Raw genomic sequence first — 20,344 nt, forward strand, 5'->3', positions numbered from 1 at the left:
TTCGTCCACCCAGATCCGCTGGAAGTACATGATCGTGGACGAGGGCCACCGCATGAAGAACCACCACTGTAAGCTGACGCAGGTGCTGAACACCCACTATGTGGCTCCGCGCCGCCTGCTGCTCACCGGGACGCCGCTGCAGAACAAGCTGCCCGAGCTCTGGGCCCTGCTCAACTTCCTGCTGCCCACCATCTTTAAAAGCTGCAGCACCTTTGAGCAGTGGTTCAACGCGCCGTTCGCCATGACTGGAGAGAGGGTAACTGGTTAAACTGCTGCTCTTCTAACTGTTGCAGTTTTCTTAACGGCTTAGAAAAACCTTAAAAATGGGTTTAAATTAACAGCTTTCCTTTTAAAATGTCTTGCACAATTTCCTTTATTTGAACTATGGCTACAGACTCATTATTCTTCTATTAAGGAAGTATAACTGCTGGGAGCTGCCAGGCCGGTCTCTGAGGTTCTGCCTCTCGTCTGTTTCAGGTTGACCTTAACGAGGAAGAGACCATCCTGATCATCCGCCGTCTGCATAAGGTGCTGCGCCCGTTTCTGCTCCGCAGGCTGAAGAAGGAGGTGGAGTCTCAGCTGCCCGAGAAAGTGAGATGTTTACTTTGACTTTTGCTGTTATGACTCTGTTTACGACATGAAAAATGTCAGATAATATATCTACTGCTTGACTTTTAACCCCTTAACTGTCATGATGACTGCTGTCCTCATGGACCCGGGTGACAGTTAAGGGTATTAAATCTCTGACTTGTAGAGATGATGGTCCATTGACCAGAGCTCAGAATCCCCAAACTTTAATTTTATTATTTTTTATTGGTAAATATAAAATTATTGAAAAGAATGTTCAATAATTTCACTGAACTTCAATCCAGAACTGCACGGCATTCTGGGTCATGTAGGCAGAGAAAAGGCTTTAGTCACTCAATCTCTAGTTAATCTCTGCTCTTTTGGCAGTATGACAGATATTTAAAACAAAAAAACTAATCAATAATTATCTATTTGTATTGATCTGGAACGCTTAAATGGTTATACGTTTTCCAGCCCTATTTGAAGTCGTTTCTCAAACCCAGCTTCAGACATCATTGACTTTACAATGGATGCGTTCCTCCTCTTTGAAGCTGGCTGACATCAGTGGTGAAAAAAACCTTCTGAAATCTGGAGAAAATATTTTCAACAGAGAAACTTCATCATTGTTTTCCTCCTCTTCTTTATGGTGATGAAATGTTTTGGTGTGCTGGTGCAAGCAATCCTAAAGCAGCACCTGCTTCCCTCAGAGAGTTGTTGATTTTTATTTCTTCTAAATCATATTTGAATCTCTTGAATGAACTTTCTCTTTAAAGAACATTGTCTTTACTGACCTTTTAGTGCCACTTTTCCACTTCAAGGGGAAACTAAAGCTGTCAGCCTCTAACTGCTGATATGTGCAACTTGTCAGCTGCAGCTGTTAATTATTAACAGTGATGGGGTCACCATATAAGGAATGTGCAGTTTGGGGCAAATAACACAAGTCTTGGGCTTCAGAGTGAACTAACTGCCTCATGAAGTTGTCAAAATAACTGTTTTGGTTCCTTCCATTCATTCACTTTGTGTTTACTGTTTTCTCTCTGTGCCGTTGAGCCAGAAAGTCTCTACTGTGCTGACAATCCCTCCCGTTTGTACTCGTCAGGTGGAATACGTCATAAAATGTGACATGTCTGCGATCCAGAGGGTTCTCTACCGCCACATGCAGAAAGGCATCCTGCTGACCGACGGCTCGGAGAAAGACAAGAAGGTGACTTTTATCCTCATAATGACGCTTTCCTGCTGTTTTTACATCGAAGGAACCTCTTCTGAACACTTTTCAGCCTAATGTGTAGACGTGCATCTTGACAAAATACTAAATAAATATAAAAAGTTCATTCAAAGTTCAGGTAGTTCAGTAACTCAAATCCAAAAGTGAAACTCGTTCTATATGGAACCTGCAGAAATCCAGTTACTGCTGGTTATTGTCATTGTTAGTTTAGCTAAATTCACAACAAAGGGTAACAATATTTTTATTTTCTTCAGGGCAAAGGTGGAGCTAAGACTCTGATGAACACCATCATGCAGCTGAAGAAGATCTGCAACCATCCGTACATGTTCCAGCACATAGAGGTGAGCTCTGCTGACAGGAATACATGTTTTCTGATGTTTCACGAGTTCAACTCCTTCATAGCCGTTTTAGTTTTTCTCCAAGCAGGGTCTGCTCACTGGGTTACTGTAGATTATTGAGGTCTTAGAAGTTGGAGTTGTTTGTGTAGTTTTGTCGTCAGATTCTCGTTAAAACATCATCATCTTCCATTTTGAACATTTTGGTTTGTTATCTTTGTTCATTGTTTAGATCAAGGTAATCCAAAATGCTCTGGGATGTATTTTCAAAGCTCTTCTCAGATATTTTTTTTCTTTTGAGGACCTCACACCTTTTTCTAATGAAAATCTGACATTTTCTTTGATTCAGGAGTCTTTTGCTGAGCACTTGGGCTACCCGAATGGCATCATCAATGGGTAAGTTACACATAAAAGAGCCCTTCTTTTCTACTGCGCCACAGTTCATTTCATCATCTAACTTAAAAAGCACCGAATGTGAAAGAAGACGGCTCAATCAAGCACAAGAGTGAAAATGTAGCCGTACTTTTAGAACTTTTCAGAGTTTTAACAAGGTTTGGTAGGATTGACCAGACATATTCTACAATATGGCTCAGGGTTTTGTTTTAATTAGTGGTAGTATTATGTTTTTATATGATTATTATCTTTAATGAGCCTTTATTTAACCAGTTTGCTAAAAACTGAAACACAGACAGTCTGTTTGTTTCATTTGTAAATGTAAGTATTTTTATTAGCACTTGGTTGCTGATTTCAAAGTGTTTTTGTCGTCCAGAATTAGTTTGCATTAGTATTTCTTTATTTTCTTGGACACCCTAAACATATCGGGTGATTTTTGTATATGTCTACATATCAATATATTCTTTAATCTGGTGACTGTAAAACAGCAACTCTGTTTTCAAGTGACATTATTTTTTTGATCAAATAAAAAAAGCATAAAATGTGTAATTATATTCACATCTAAATATTTTTCTGAACCCTTATTTGTGAGGGAGTTAAGTAGTTTGCAGAAAAAAACTAACAGTTTTGGATTTTGGAAAAGAAAATAAACCCAACTACCTAATCAGATTAGTCTTGAAAAATGAATTCTGTATTAAATGTTTATGGCTTTTGTGTTGTGATTAAAAACTTATTATTCTTTGCTTGACCTATGATTGTTAAAGTATAATTTCTTATTGTTAATGTTTTTGTCACATTCATACAAATCAACCCTGTATGGACATCCAAGCTTTTTCTAAATGTAAATGTATTAATATTTAGACGTTTTTATTTAAATGTGAATGTTTTACAAGCAAGTGCAAAAGGATTAAGGATGCTTTATGGCCCAATTCTCTCAACCTTTATAGAGACAAAATAAATATATATGTAATATTTTCTAACACATTAGCTCCTTTCACAAAATCAGATGGAATTAATGTGCCTTTGTTATGTAACTACTATTCTTAAATCATCAAAAGTATTTATAGTCATATCAAATAATATTTGTGTAATGTTGTTACTATTTGTTGAAGTTAACAGAGAATATATTAATTACTAGCTAGTTGAAAAGTCCCAGCCAATACATATTTATGCATAGTAGCTATAATATCATCACGTTTCTCCAAAATGTGGCAACACATGCACCAAAGGACTAATAATGCGCCTGCTCACCACATTTCTTCTTAGCAAAACTTTTTTATTTGTTTTATATTACAAAGAAACAGCAGCTGAGCAGGTAAATCATTTTTAACGCCATCGTCTCCATCAGGCATGAACTGTACAGAGCTTCTGGGAAGTTTGAGCTCCTTGATCGGATCCTACCAAAGCTCCAGGCCACTGGACACAGGGTCCTGCTGTTCTGCCAGATGACGTCTCTGATGACGATCATGGAGGATTACTTCGGCTATCGCAACTTCCAGTATCTACGCCTTGATGGTAAGATCGCACCTGTGAAATATACTGAGTTTACTGAGCCGGTATTTTACTGGTCGAGCATTAAAGGTGGTGCAAAGAACTCTTTACTAGTTCACTGATTAACCAGAGTTAATTAACAAGAGTTAATTAGTTAACTAATTAATTAACTAATTAATTGACCAATTAGTTAGTTAAATTGGATCACATCCAATTTAAAATTTCTTTAGTTTGGATATGATCCATAATTTACCAGTCAAATACTAACAACTCCTATGCATAGTTTCCGCAAGTCTGACCTGAAGTGATCCGTACCTTCCTAGTAGGCAAGCGCAGTAAAGCATCAGCGCAGTAAAGCATCAGCGCAGTAAAGCATCGACCTACGGCTTCGAGACCAACCAAACGAACGTGTGTTGACACTCTTGACTAATGTGCAAAAGAAATTTATGTCAACAAATGGCTGCTGTCAGGATCGACCGGCATAAAACAGATTATGGAAACAAAAGAGCCAGTTCTAAGCTTGTGGCTTGTTTATTGTTATTATAGCAACTCCATAGCAACTGCCATGACAGTTAGTTACTGATACCTAGCAAGATGGCTTTCATCTACAAGAAACTCTCTCATACATCAATAAACTTTAAATTCTAATGAACTTTTAACACGTGAACTGGAAGACATTTTAAATACCCAAAATAAATAACCCAAACAACAAATAAAATTAATTGTGAAGTCTCTGTAAACAAATGATGTAAACATAACTGTCCTTCAATAGAAGGGCTAGTTGAGAACAAAACACCAGACTGAAAACTTTAGTCATCCAGCTTTTCGTAGAAAGAAAGAAAGAAAAAGTAAATTATTTAGTTTATCATTATTTATCCTGCGGTTAATTGATTTATTGCTTCTTGCGACAGACCTAGCTGCTAGTTGTGAATAATTTTATAAGCCTAATTGTAACTAGTGTAAATAATTAGAACAACATATTCTTGCTTTTGCCAGGACATATTTATATGTAGATCTCAATATATAGAGGAGTGCAATCATATACTTTATGTATGTCAAAGATTGTATGTTTCTATTATTATTATTACATATTTATATTTTTGTTTTCAATTATTCCTTTGTAATATTTTATACACTCAAACATTCCTGCAATGAGGGAAAGCAATAAGAATTGGCTTGTTAAATTATTGCCACGTCATTTCTTTTTTTCCCTGTTCTGTAATTCTCTTCTTCAGTTTAAATAAAGTAAATCTTTAAAGCAATAACAAGATCCTTGTTTTCAGGAACCACCAAATCCGAGGACCGAGCCGCACTCCTAAAGAAATTTAACGAGGAAGGGTCCCAGTACTTCATCTTCCTCCTCAGTACCAGAGCCGGTGGCCTGGGGCTCAACCTGCAGGCCGCCGATACGGTCGTCATCTTTGACAGTGACTGGAACCCGCACCAGGTCCGTCCATCAGAACATAATCGTGTTAATAAGCATTTTATTGTTTGTTTCTGAAGGTGTGTCTGACTTTACAGTCTGCGCAAAGTCATGTTTTTGCTTTTGACAATGTTTCCTATCATTGACTTTATAAAAAGAAACTTTTACTCTCTCAATGTTTTTGTGTCAGTAGTAAGCTAATTTAGTAAATGACTTAATATGGTTATTAGAAATTGATTCATAAATTCATAACCAAACATAGTTTTCTTTCATTCTTTGTAACTTTTAGCCTTATGGCATCCCTAATCATCCATTTTTAGGATTAAAACATCTGTCTTTTATTTGAAGGAAATACATTCTCATGGTGTCTGAAGGTTTTACACTCATTGTTTTTCGAGGTGCATTCACACCAGTCCTATTTAGTCTGCACTATTTAAACTCTGGTCCTTTTGCTTTGGTACTTTGGTTCATTTTTCACTTTTCCTTCTCAGCCACCTCTTGGGTTCACAGTGCAGCGCAGCAGAGACGCATGCAGTGTAAATGCCTTCAATTTCCTATTAATGACATTTTCTCCTGTAACTGTAGGACCTGCAGGCCCAGGATCGGGCTCACCGCATCGGGCAGCAAAACGAGGTCCGCGTTCTGCGCCTCTGCACCGTCAACAGCGTGGAAGAGAAGATCCTGGCTGCTGCCAAATACAAACTGAACGTGGATCAGAAAGTCATCCAGGCCGGCATGTTCGACCAGAAATCCTCCAGCCACGAGCGGCGCGCCTTCCTGCAGGCCATTTTAGAGCATGAGGAGCAGAACGAGGTAGGAAAGCTGCGTTTTGATGCTCTTCATCATTCAGATCCCACACACCATCCTCCAGCCCGAGTACGTCATTTAAGTGCTGGAATTGTAAGAAAAATAAATGGCTGATTGTTCCTCTTGAGGTAAATTATGTGTTATGCGTTAGGAAAATTTTAATTAAATTCTTGTCGGCTCAATGAGGACGTCTCTTTGATGTGCAAATAATTTGCCCTTCAGTCATTTTTATGGCCTTCTAATCCAACCTTAGCTGTTTATTTTCTACTTGAAATCTGAACAGCACACTTGAGTTTTTCTCTGTCTGGCAGTAAATATACTTTAAATCCTAAATGGGTGTCCGTGATCGTCCTGATGACGACGTCTTCTGCTTTGTTTCAGGATGAAGACGAGGTCCCTGATGATGAAACGCTTAACCAGATGATAGCTCGTAATGAAGACGAATTTGATCTGTTCATGGTAAGAAATGTATTTACATTTACTGAAATGTCATTCTGTGAAACACTGATGATCTGTCAGCTCTAGGAACATTTCATCATTTCTTTACACACTGCACAGAGACGTCAGTTTGCATTAAAACAACCTGATTGCTGCAAACTTCAGTGGAATTCACATTTGGCATTTTGGTTTCTTTCTATATCGACCAGGCCCACCAGGTCGTGTCTGCATGTTTTTAGTTAACAATAGTTACTCTGCTGTTACCAACTCAGCTATATTTGGTGACATTTCAGAACAAAAAAACCCAACAACTGTCTAAAAAACTGCAATCTGTGTGTGTACTCCTATTTTGAATATTCAAAAATGGTTTAAAGTGTAATGAAATTGTTTCTTATTTAATGTTGGAAGTTCTTTAGACTCAAGCTTGAGCTCTTATAGCCTACTCTGTTATCCAACTATTCCTAATTAAGTGATTTATTAACATGACTTAACCTTTTTCCCTAATAAATAAAATCAAATGTTAAACAAAGTGAAAAAACAACAACCTGCAATATCTTTTCACACTCTGGTTCTTCACCTTGATTTTATTTTTGTTTCGTTTTCCAAAAAATTCTGATATTCTTCTTATGAGCTCCTCTTGCTCCTTTGTCTGTGGTGCTGTAGCGCATGGACATGGACCGTCGGCGCGAGGACGCCCGGAACCCGAAGCGTAAGCCTCGTCTGATGGAAGAAGACGAGCTGCCGTCGTGGATCATCAAGGACGACGCCGAGGTGGAGAGGCTCACCTACGAGGAGGAGGAGGAGAAGATGTTTGGCCGAGGGTCGCGCTGCCGGCGGGACGTGGACTACAGCGACACGCTGACCGAGAAACAGTGGCTGCGAGTAAGAACTTTCTATCATTTAGGATTTATACAACAAAACCTGCAAACATTGGGATTAATTAAACCAAATGTTAATAAAAAAAATCACAGTTAAAAACTCAAAATGCCTGACAAACTGGAACATAAATATAAAGTTAAACTCAAACGAAGTTGCTTAGATTTTCCTATTTGAAAAAGCAATATATGTTTACAATATAGAATGTAAATAATACTAATAATCATTTAAATCAGCAGCTGTTTTTCTTTTATGATTTTACTGAAGGCTTCTATATAATTACAGCCGATGATTTAACAATTTAATACATGGTGTTTATAGTAAATTAGAGCTTTTTTCCCTCTAACTTGAACCCAGCTATTATAAATTTAGGATTAGTGTTGCAAAAAACATTTCTCTGTTTTGATGCCTTTATTTGGCTGTTACTGTATTTCTTTGAATATTTTTAATGATTCACATAGGGACAGCTCTGCAACAGAATCCTGTTTTTAAGGAACACTAAATATTTTATTTTGCTATAAATATTTTATTTTTAAGGCAGTTTAATTTTAAAGTTATTCATTGAAGAGCTGGAACAATCTTTTGTTTCCTGTTGATTATGTGAATCAATTACAGTAGTCATTGTGTGGGGTGCTGGGCGCCTTTAGCTTAACAGCAGAAAGCGTCTTCCTCCGCTTTGATTCACTCACTTATAAATACAAACACATTATTTCTTATTTATGATCAGTAGTTATTGCCACTATTACTTTTTTCACAGTTGTTACTGTCTCTCTGTTTGCTCCCCAACATTTTTTACTTTCATTTTAATGTTCAATATATTTTAATATAAGAGTAAAAAAGTATTAGGTAAATGGTCTACTTGGGTACTGAGAAACTGATCAAATTATCAATCATTTAATATTTAAAAATTACCCTAACCCCCTTTTCACCATTTAGTGGAAATATTGGTATTTTAAGGATGGAAATTACAATAATTCAAAAAAATAAAATCAGGCAGAACAAATTATTTTCTTTCAGTAGAAAACTTCTGAACTTTAACAAAAATTGCAGGTGTGTGTCCGGTAGATTTATGATGTTTGTTTTTCATTCAGTGGGTAGAGAATCCAGAAATTTTACTCCAGTACGAGTAGAAATACTTCGTAATAAAATGACTCATGTCTTATCCACTGATATTATGTGCTGTAAATATACCAGAAAGTTCTGAAATTCAGGCACTGTCCCTTTATTTAGCGACTTTTCAGACAAAACAAAGACTGATAGGCCAGAAAACTCCAGTCGGTGCTCACCCACCCTTAATATTTTGCTAAAGATAAAAACAATAGATTTGGTTTCTACCACTCTGTGATCTTTTTATTTGGAGCAACAGAAATGTGACACGTCTGATTTCTGTGCTGCCTGTTTTAAATGTTCTCTGATTTGCAGAAAAACAAGAGAAAGTCAAGTTGTTTCTTTTTGTCCTGCTTCAGTTTTGTTTCTGCTGAGCTTCTGACGCTTAGTTGGCAGGAACTACTTTTTAAAAACACTGCATCCCTTTAAATTCTCCACTTGTAAATGTATGCTGATGCTATTTATTGCTTTCATATTATATAATTATAACTTTTGAACATAATTAGAAGTTTAGCTTTGTGGGACGCTGGTGACAAACAACAAATAAACACTTTTCCTCCGGAGAAACACCAAAAGCTCAGCAAATCAATTTTATTGAGTTGCTGAGACGCTTCAGGGATAAACGGAATTAGAACAAAGACACTTTGAGGCCAAGGTGACAGGATGTTGAGACCAGTGTAAGCTGTGGTTCAAACAAACGCTCATTAGAGGAAGAGAAATGCTGGCTGCGTGCTGCAGAAGAACAAAAACCATCACGACAAGGTGACACGCAAACAAGAAGATCTGGGTTTACGGAAACAAATTCAACTCCACGTCTAATGGTTTAAAACAGGGTAAAAACGTTCCTTTCTGAAAAACTAAAGTGTATAGAACCCTGAGAGATAACGAAAAAATGTATAGTTTCATGGAGCGAAAGTAGTGCTGGATGATACGACTGAAAGAAGCATCATGATTTAATTGTTCCATTTTAGTTAATCGATTAATTTTTTTGTTTTAAATATCTGAAATACTGATAAACTGGTTGTGTGACCGAGGTTTGTCATGATAAAAAAGTTTTGCTGGCCAGTAAATTGTCCCAGAAGTTATCTTGATAAACTATAATATTGTTGTTTTGAGACTATTTTTAAGTAATAAAATGGTAATAATGGCAAAATGATGCAAGAACACATTCTCAAAGATTAATAAACTTTAAATTCTAATGAATATTTAACACTGGAACTGGAAAACATTTTCAATATCCACATAAATAAACAAATAAATTATTATGACATTTCTGCATGATTTATTCTTTTTCTCTTTCTACCAAAAACTTGATGACAAAACTCTTCAGTCTGGTGTTTTGGTCTCAGCTAACTCCTTTTTTTTTAACTACAGTTTTGTGTACTGAGACTTTATAATGAATTTTATTTGTTGTTTCTGTTGTTTTGTTTATTTATTTTGAATATTTAAATTGTCTTCCAGTTCCAGTGTTAAATGTTTATTAGAATTTATAGTTGATCGATTTTGAGAATGTGTTCTTGATTTGGTATTATGCCAATCTTACCATTATATTACTTGAAGATGGTCTCAAAACAGCAACATCATCATTTATCACAGTAACTTCTGGGACTATTTATTATCCAGCAACATTTGTTATCATTATCGTACTTGCTGAGGCTAAGTAACATTAAACCGGTCTCTGTTCTGTTCTGACTTTCAGGCCATTGAGGACGGGAACTTGGAGGAGATAGAGGAGGAAATCCGCTTGAAGAAGCGTAAACGCAAACGGCGTCAGGACAAAGACTCGTCCAGCAGAGACGACGGCGGCATGAAGGCCAAGAAGAGGAGAGGGCGACCGCCGGCCGAAAAGCTCTCACCCAACCCGCCCAAACTCACCAAGCAGATGAACACCATCATCGACACGGTCATCAACTACAGAGATGGGTACGGCTTTCTGTAGAGCTGCTTCACTTTAAAAAACAAAACACAACCCAGGGACATGAAAACGTTGTGTAGACCACACTCTTCACCACCAACAAATTTAATCCAAACAAATGCTAACATACGCATAATGCTAGACCGGTTATTGGACCATAAATTGTTTCAGTAATTAAACAATTACAATAAATAGAGCTGAAAAAACCCGCTCACGATTCGGCCTGTCCATCCATCCACTTTCTAACACCCTTGTCCCTCGTGGGGCCGGGAGAGGTTCTGGTGCCGATCTCCAGCGAACCTTTCGGGCGACAGGCGGGGTCACCCTGGACAAGTCGCCAGTCTATCGCAGGGCAACACATGCTTTCAGGACAAACAACCATGCACACACACACACCTATGGAGAATTTAGAGAAACCAATTAACCTGACAGTCATGTTTTTGGACTGATGTTTGGTTCTGGTTCTGGATGTAGACCAGAACCAGAAGAAAGATCTGGAAGGTTGATACAACAACAGCAGATCTTTAAGCCGTTCAGTGATTTATAAACTAACATCTGAAAGTCTATTCTCACAGTGGAAGGACTTTGGTACTGGGTTTATGTGGTTTTAGTCAGAACGCCAGCAGCAGCGTTCTGGATCAGCTGATTGATTTTTTTTTTTTTTTAGGCAGACCTATGAATATTCTGTTGCAGTAATCAATGCAACTGGAGATAAATGCTTATGTATTTCTCTAGATCTGGCTGAGACTTCAGTCCTCTAATCCTGGAAATGTTCTGCAGGTGATAGAAGGCCGACTTTGTAGCTGTCACTATGTGGCTCTGAAGGTTCAGGTCAGAGTCCATTACTATAGCCAGATTTCAGCCTAGTTGCTAGTTTCTTGCTGTAATAACTGAAAAAAGAGAAAGCATCAGTTGTGTGAATGAAAAGACCTTCTTGTTGTCAGGTTAGAACGGGAAACCTGGTCCGAGATGATAGGAAGGTACAGAATCTGAAGCCAAAATGGTTCTGAAAGGACTCGTATAAAGGACATGTCCAACAGACATTTTTAATCATCGTCCACCATGTCGGCGCTACGCCGGGCCGCCTCTGGTTCTGCTGTGCTGGCTCCATGTCAGAAGATGTGGTCCAACCCATTTGGTTTGAGTTTGTCGCCATATCAATGAACAGATTGAAAAAAGGCGAGCCAGTTGTTCACACAAGCAGGTAAATGAGTGTGTGTGTGTGTGTGTGTACAGCGTTGTCAGTCACTGCCCATATAGAAAACACTGATTACACTGATTATGCATTGAGCTGTGTGAATGGTCAAAATGACTCTGATGGAAGATGAGGAAACTCCATGAAGCACTGAAATACGAGGCCTGTAAAAAAATACATTTCTATAAAGTAGCCAAAGGTTTTCTCACAGAACTAATATTTCAAACTCTGTTGCAGCAGATTTTGGCACTGCAGAAAAACCCTTTCATCAGAAAATAAAACTATAAATTTTAATATGACAACATTTTTATTTTAATAGAATGACCAACAAATGTTCGAAAAGTCAACAGGCGTGATGTTTGTCTGCAGCGTTGCTACATGTAGCTGGAAAGATGAAAACTGATCAGTTTGTTGATTTTAAAGGGGCAGTATTATGTAGAATCTTTCTTTTTTCACCATGTTTTAATGTTATTCATCAAAAACAAACCTGGAGTGTTGCCTTGATTCTTTCATGCATATTTGAGAAATCCTTTAGTCTCCATGGCAACCAGTCAGCTGTGCAAAACGTCTGGGTGGACGTAGCCCCGCCTTCTAGGACGAAGCTCCTCCTCAGAGCTGCAGTTTCCAACCTTCTGTCTCACTGAACAGCCCTCCTCTTCTATTCCCCCTCTTCGCTCCTTCAGACTAGCCAGCAGCAATTAGCAAACACTGCTGATGTCATTATAGGAGCTACTTCTCAGAGCAACGCTGGTTGAAACCGTTAAAGGGTTAACAAGGAGCCATATTGTGATGACTTCATGAAGGAGTAGTTTCAGAAAGAGCAGAAGTTCTTAAAGATACTAAGGCCCAATTTAAGGGCATCCATTTATGAAGTCAAATTTCTTTTAGGCCATATTTGATATATGTAGCATTTTTATTACAACTGATGTTAACATAGTTCCTTGATTATGCTATAAAATGCCACTATCTGCTTGGAAAATACATAGTAGTGCCCCATGTAAAAAAAGAACGGTATATATTTTTTACTTTCAAACCAAGAAAAGACAAAATTATTTTTGTACATCTGAAAGATTTTATTTTTAATGATTTAATCTCAGCTTCCTGATGTGCCAAGTGAACCACCATACATTTTGTTCTGCATTAAGTCTTCATTATTAATCCTTTCATTTTTAACCTATTTTCAGACACATGCTGGGAGAACCTGATAGGATTCAGTCGTAATAAAAAGCTCGGCCCACACTGGGATTCTTCCAAATTCATTCAATAAAGGATGAATCTTTTTCCTTGAATCAGTCTCAGTTCGACCCTTCGCTGCTTTAATGGCGGCCGAATTTTCATTCAGGCTGCAGGAGAAAAACCAGACAGAGAGATGCTGATTAACAGCATCTCTCTCCTTCGGTCCTCCTATAATCCTGATTGTAGACTTTAATTAGTGCCTCTCCATAAAAAATCTCTACTTATAGGAAACAAAAAAAATCAGTTTTCATGCGGGCTGATCCTGTAGTAATGTTCAGGTTTTTACCTTTAGCTGAAAAGCCACTCAAATATGATTAAACTGGATATTTTTTATGAACCCAGAAGTCAAATTCCTTCCTCTTTCTGTCGTTGATCGTAATTCTCAAAGCATATGTTGACCTGTCTCAATAACAAAGAATAGAGTGGGACAGTTGAGACCAAAGCACCAAACTGAAGACTATTGTCTTTTCTCATCCAAATAAATAAAACAACCTCCAAACTGTGTGAAACGGTAAAAAATAAAACTCTTATGACTGTAGCCTAGTAACAAAGCTTCATTTCCTCACATGAAGGTTTGTCAGCGTGGAAATCTCAGCAGATAAAGAGCCGCCACACCTACAGAGAACTGTTCTGGGATCTGTTGTTTTCCTGATCTCACATCAAGAGCCGTAAATAAACAAACCAAGCAGCTCTGAGGTTTCTAGGAATTGCAATCATTCATGGTATCGTCACACTGCGAGGCAGACATCTGAAGATATTTTTCCTGACTCCGCATCCGGGGAACTTTACAGATTATATCAGACTACAGGGTTAGGTGATATTTGAGACTCCTGAGGCGTTCATATTATATATTTTTAACCTTGTTTGTTAAGATTAGAGATGCTGTAAACATTTTGGTTTCCATCTAATTAGAAAACAAAGAGATTAAAGCAGAATATGAATAAATACTTGAACTAAAAAAATATTTTTATGACTGCAGGACTTTATATCTAAAAGTTTTTATTAAAAATATGTGTTTTCCAGGCATATTGTGCCATTTCTTTGCACAATCATACAACTGTTACCTTTAGTTGTTATAAAAATGTTACATATATCAAATATGACTAAAAAGAAGCTCGACTTCCTGAATTAACGCCCTTAAATTGGGCCCCTGTTTCTTTAAGAAGCTCCTGCTCTTTCTGAAACTCCGCCTTCAGGAAGTCTTCACAACATGGCTCCTCTTTTAACCCTTTAACAACGTTTTTACCAGCGTTGCTCTGAGAAGTAGCTCCTATAATGAGCTCAGGAATTCCACCAGGTGTTTGCCAATTGCTCCTGGCTAGTCTGAAGGAGCTGCGCCTCGAAGGCGGAGCTAAGTCTACCCAGTCGTTTTGCCCAGCTGAATGCCAAAAGACTTTTTAAACAAGCATGAAACAGTCAAAGCAACACTCCAGGTATATTTTGAGGAGGGAATAACATTAGAGCATGATGTAACGCTCAAAGAAGTTGACTTTACATAACAGCTTGGGAGCATTCCAGGCACATTACTTGATTTATAGCAGAATCAAGTGACTATTTTACCTTCAGATGTTAAAAATGCTTTATATATATATATATATAGTATATACAGTACATAGTATATACACGATGACAGTGAAGGAAAAATCAGAATCCTATCTGTCATTTTGGCAGATTGCAGTTCACACATCTTGCCACTTTATGCAGACATTTTCAACTTTACACACATAGTACATTGCAAAGGTAACTAAATCAGAACACATTTTTAAATCCCATCACTGATTAGAATGTTGTGGCATCTGCAAACAATTCTGCAACAAAGAGTTGGCCAAAACTCCTCCATAGAGATGTAGAAGACTTCTGTCACCAGTGATGGAAGTTCTTGCTTTTTCTGACTTTAAAAAGAAAATCTTCAGGGGAAAAAACTTTTTTGGCTGCATCGTGATACTTTCTGATGGGAGACTTGGAGTGTGGGTGTCGCTTTAATCGCAGAACACTCCAGAACTCCTGCAGGCATTTCAGCAAACATCCAAACGCAGCAGCAGAGAGTTCACTCGACTAACAGATTGTCATTAAGAAGATTAATAGCAAACCCTCCTTCACCATCGTTTTATGACTCTTCATTAGCCGCATTATCCAACCAGGACAAACATGAGAAGACATCTGCCTGAGTGGATGAAAGAGTTGCTGGTTTGTTTTCTTTCTTTTATTTTGATCCCATCTGGGCTGTTGAAGTTGTGATTAAAGTCAGAAACTCCGGTCCATTTTTTAAGATCGTATCAAATTTTGGAAAAGTAATAATTCAGCTGGTTGTAAACATGACAACAGGAAGTCTCCTGGCACAAACCGCCAGAGAAGCGGTCATGTCAACGCTTCGAGGCAGATGGTTCAGATTTGGAGCTGCTTGTGTTGTTGGCATTGAAAACTTGTGGGAGAAAACATTTCTGACAGAAGCAATCAAGTGTGTCTGTTTACAAGATGAATGTGGAAGAGGAAACTCCGACGCCTACTTCTAAAATCTGTTCCCCCTTCTTTCTTTTCCTGGGGAAATTAGCTTTGGGGAAACTTCAGGTAGTAAACAACCTTTGTAATCTTTGCTTGTACATGAGCTGGCAAATAAATATTCATGGGTTGCCAACATGTTGGACTTGGTTTTACAGCCTTTTAACTTTAACTTTAATAAATGTAGATGTCTGCAAGATGAACAGGACTGAGCTTATTAAAAATTAAAGGTATAAACTGCAAATATGTTCTTCCCTTTTCCTTTAAACTTCATAAAACAGGGACTTTTATTATTAGTTGCTAATTATAAAACTGTATATGGACTGAATCTCCTCAGTTAAATGGTCTGTCAACCTGCAAATCTGATAATTAATACATATATATTTCTGCCCTCCATACATTGGTTGTTGTTCTAGTTGGGTTTTTTTACATTTGTGTGTCATAATTATCTTTCTGGTCTTTATGACGGCTCTGCTGTTTATGTGCTGATCCACTTTTCTTCATTTCAGCAATACAAAGCTGAATTTTTCCGAGTTAGTCGGGTTTTTGGTCATCAAACAATCAGTCAATCAAGTTCATTTATGTAGCATATTTCAGCAACAAGGCAGTTCAAAGTGCTTTACATCAGAAAAGCACAAAAATAAAAAGTCATAAAACCATCAGACAGTCAACAATTGAGAAACCAGTAACAAACGTTACATTTTGATGAGCTCCATCATCGAAATCATCAATACACATCAAAATGTTGGTCAATGCTTCACTTATTGTGTTTCAAAAGGAACTGTAAACATGTAGGCTTTTAGTCTAGATGTGAAGGAACTCAGTGTTTCGGCTGTTTTGCAGTTTTCTGGAAGTTTGTTTGTAAGCTGAATGCTGTTTCTCCATGTTTGGTTCTGGTTCTGGATGCAGAGCAGAACCAGAAGACCTGAGAGGTCTGGAAGGTTGACAGAACAACAACAGATCTTTAATGTATTGTGGTGCTAAACCGTCCAGAGGTTTATAAACTAACAACAGTATTTTAAAGTCTGTTCTCTGACCTGTGAATCCCAGTTTTAAGGTTTATTTTCTGTTTCCAGGTCAGGCAGGCAGCTGAGTGAGGTGTTTGTGCAGCTGCCGTCCAGGAAGGAACTGCCAGAATATTACGAGCTGATCAGAAAACCTGTCGACTTCAAGAAGATCAAGGTTTGCTGAGTGACATCAGCCCAAACTTAAAAATAAGATCCTGATGAAGGTTTAAAAAAGGCTTTTGTTTAATCTCCACCTGCCTTGTGAAATGTTGGGTACCACATAAATATCTCTATGGTTTTTTGGGGGATTGGTTGTTTCTGAATAATTCTCCTGTGATTAGGAAGTTTTATAGCAGCTTTGATCATAATTATTTGTAGGTTTAAGATTCATTAGTATGAGAAAATTTAGACCTTCAGTGTGATTGTAGATAACTCAGAGTCTAAAAAAACACAACACTTTTCCTTGCTGATAACAGGAGCGTGTGAGAAACCACAAATACCGAAGTTTGGGCGACCTTGAGAAGGACGTGATGCTTCTCTGCCAGAACGCACAAACCTTCAACCTGGAGGGATCCCAGGTACAAAACGCCTTTTCTCTGTTTAATCCTTCACCTCCCCACGTTTTCAGATGAACTCTGCAGTTTTCCATCTCAGAGTTTTGCAGAAAACTTTTCTTTGAACGAGTCTCACTCTGGGGACATTCATAGTGTTTTCTTTTGTCTTTCTGTTGGTCGGTCTGTCTGTGGCAGAATGCTGCATCTTTATCCTTTTTTGACACGTTAGTACTTTCTGGTGTGCTTTGTGTTGAAATTGACGACGGATCATATTGTCTTCTGGACCAAACAATGCCTCATATTAACCCATTTCGTCTTATTTTTTACTTTTGGACAGTTGGACATGGCAACAAAGTATTTTTACATTTATTTGTTTTGTTTTTTGTACTGAGAGGAGCTGATTAGCATTTCAAATTCATGTAAACTAATTTTTTGAATAAGAAAATAAACATTTTATTGTCTAAAATGAGACAAAGTAGCATTTTTTTTTTTTTACAGAATTTGGTGAACCTAAAACTGCCTGCTGATTTCTTCTTTGTAAAAATATTTGCAAATATTTTTTAATATCTTAAATAAAATGTGTGTATTTTTGAACAGTTGTGGCTTAATTGCTGCTCTGAATATGTTGTTCTTTCAGTAAATGGCCTATTTATGAGTTTGTATGCTCCAGTTCATATTAGTTGACAATAATCGATTAATCTGATTAACTGCCTTAATATTTCATCACTTTGCACTGACTTAAGTTGGACCGTCTTTAAATCCTTTGTTGGGGATTTTTACATTTTCACACATGCAGTTTGTTATTTAATAAGATGGAGGGAAAAAATGTTTTTCTTCCCAAAATGCATTTTAACAACTTAAAATTCACCATTTATAGTTGAGCCTTCTGCTCCCAAAGGGATCCGTCTGTTTGCCTCTGCAGAGAAACGGCCGCTGCCGCCACTTTAAATAGTTTTCCTAACCTTCAGTTCAAAGACATTTTTATTTTTTTAATAACAGATATACGAGGACTCCATTGTTCTCCAGTCTGTTTTCAAGAGTGCCAGACAGAAGATCGCCAAGGACGAAGACAGCGAGGATGACAGCGATGAGGATGATGATGACGACTATGACTCAGAGGCCGAAGGTAACACACAGACTTTAAAACACACACACACACACACACACACTTGTGTCATCTCATTAGAAATCACCGCTGGAGGTCGACTCGGTGCCTTCCCACTGAAAACACCAAACCGCTGCAGCTGTCAAACTATCAGGGAAAAAACACATAAAATATAAAATAAAAATACACTTGGAACTGAAAAAGAAACCTGTTAAACAACTCTACATGTTAATGTATTAAAAACCTTTTTAAGCCTTAATTTGTTCACAGATGTAAGGACATATTCAGAGCTGTCTCGTTGAAAAATTACTTGTAAGTTAGTTTTATCTTATTTCAAGTGCACTAAGATATTTGCACTAGACATTATCTGTAAATCCTTGGTAGGATTTTGTGTTTTTGCAGTGCACAAAGTCGTTGCAGCTTGGAAGCGATACTTAACCCTGGTTCTGTTCTCCAACTTTTGTCCAGCCAAGTCTGTGCGGGTGAAGATCAAGCTGGGTCGGGACGGACGCAGCCACGACAAAGGCAAGAAGAGGCAAAGCCGCGGAAAGGCCAAGCCGGTGGTGAGCGACGACGACAGCGACGACGACCAGGACGATAACGTAGGTTTATGTTCACATCCTACAGGGATAACGGCAGAACTGTCCACTTTCGGAACGCTTTTGTTTCCAGCTCTGGTACATTTCTTATTATTGGAGGTTTAAATCTCTTTGCCACCTGAGATCATCCGCTGCTCTCACAGCGGGTCGCACAAAAATCTACACTTCAGGTAAAAAGAAAGTCAAAGGTATCATTCAGTGTCATTTGTGTAAACCTTAGGTCAAAAAACAAACCAGGAAATGGAAAAAGGATGTTTGAGGCTAACACCGTGTGAACCGGTTCTGATGTTAAACCAGATCTTTCCGTTGCTACGCCTCACTGTTTTCATCCAGGAACAGCAGGACGGAGGCGCTTTAATCCAAGGAAAACTTAGCTTAAAACGGTAGCGGTTAGCTTCTGGAAGCTAGCCACTAGCATGGGAGACAGCACTGATACCGAACAAAAACCTGGAAGGATTTCTAGTCTGACGTCTTTCCAGAGTTCCTCCTCTGATGTTCAGCTGAAAGTTGAAAACACAAACGCCTCTCTCCTCTGCTTTCTGACTGCCGACTCTCTCTTCCTGCAGGATCTGTCGGATAAAAGCAAAAGCGACGACGACTGAGGAGGACCAGCAGCAGCTGCAGCAGCGTGAGGATGCTGCGCTTAAAAAAAGAACAATACTTTCATTTTCTATCGAGCTTCATGCGTTTTTCTTTGATTTTGTTTGTAGTGTGTTTTATCTTCACTGCCATCAACTTTAAAATATATTACTAATCAATCAGCAACTTACAGCAATACCAATCAGCTTCTTATCTTGTTTTTTAGAGTTTTCTAGTATATTTTTATGTCTGGCACAGAAGAAATTCTATATGAAAAACAAAGACGCACATTTGGTCATTTTATGAATTCATCTTAAAGTATATGTATATTCCCCACATTTAATATAGGACAAATAAAATCTGATATATTAGTGAAAGTTTGTTTTCACGTTCATGGGGAGAAAAAAACAGTTTCAGGTTTTGTTGGTTTTTTTCTCCATATTTTGGTCCTTGAAATAGTAAAAATTTAAAATGAAAAAATCCTGTTTTTCCCAAATGCAGTAACTTCAACCGAGCTTTTTTTTAAATTTTTATTCCAGGTAAATATCAAATATCTGCTAATTGTTTAGGATTACGCAGTTCTCTTAGTTTAATGTTTTAATTGTCTTGGAAAGTCAATAATATTGATAATTATAGTAAAAATACATTTCAGCTCCCGTTGTGTCTAAAAACATCTAATTTGACGACAAAATTAATGATAATTTTTAATTATATTCAATTATAATGAATAATATCTGGCTTGGTTATTATATTCTAAACAGAAATTTAATCAGCTTCAACGTATATTTTAGTTACTTTTACTGTTTATTTAGAAAATAAAAACGGATACATTGAGCTGAAAAAGGCATTTACCCCCTTTACAGATTTCTTTTCTTTTTTTTAGGTTTTTTTTGTCAAATTAAATATTTCAGATCAAAATAATTTTAATATAAAAAAAATAACCTGAGTAAATAAAAACTATGCAAATGTCATAATGACTCTTCTTTGCAGGAT

At 37.6% G+C, this 20,344-nt stretch overlaps 1 protein-coding gene across 1 annotated transcript in view; it reads left to right on the forward strand.

Moving 5' to 3' along the window:
• The window catches only part of smarca2 (SWI/SNF related BAF chromatin remodeling complex subunit ATPase 2), a 39,261-nt gene extending 19,739 nt beyond the window's left edge, over positions 1-19,522 (forward strand). Inside the window, exons 19-34 of the mRNA XM_032578209.1 lie at positions 14-256; positions 478-591; positions 1,667-1,771; positions 2,047-2,133; positions 2,477-2,523; positions 3,869-4,035; positions 5,295-5,458; positions 6,020-6,247; positions 6,623-6,700; positions 7,343-7,561; positions 10,362-10,585; positions 16,584-16,689; positions 16,991-17,092; positions 18,068-18,194; positions 18,642-18,775; positions 19,339-19,522. Of these exons, the coding sequence (XP_032434100.1) occupies positions 14-256; positions 478-591; positions 1,667-1,771; positions 2,047-2,133; positions 2,477-2,523; positions 3,869-4,035; positions 5,295-5,458; positions 6,020-6,247; positions 6,623-6,700; positions 7,343-7,561; positions 10,362-10,585; positions 16,584-16,689; positions 16,991-17,092; positions 18,068-18,194; positions 18,642-18,775; positions 19,339-19,374 (2,181 nt within the window). The 3' untranslated portion in view covers positions 19,375-19,522. The remainder of the gene's footprint in view (positions 1-13; positions 257-477; positions 592-1,666; positions 1,772-2,046; positions 2,134-2,476; positions 2,524-3,868; positions 4,036-5,294; positions 5,459-6,019; positions 6,248-6,622; positions 6,701-7,342; positions 7,562-10,361; positions 10,586-16,583; positions 16,690-16,990; positions 17,093-18,067; positions 18,195-18,641; positions 18,776-19,338) is intronic.
• The last annotated feature ends 822 nt before the right edge of the window (positions 19,523-20,344 follow it).

The sequence above is a fragment of the Xiphophorus hellerii genome, chromosome 12, assembly GCF_003331165.1.
Source record: "Xiphophorus hellerii strain 12219 chromosome 12, Xiphophorus_hellerii-4.1, whole genome shotgun sequence".
Lineage (NCBI taxonomy): Eukaryota > Metazoa > Chordata > Actinopteri > Cyprinodontiformes > Poeciliidae > Xiphophorus > Xiphophorus hellerii.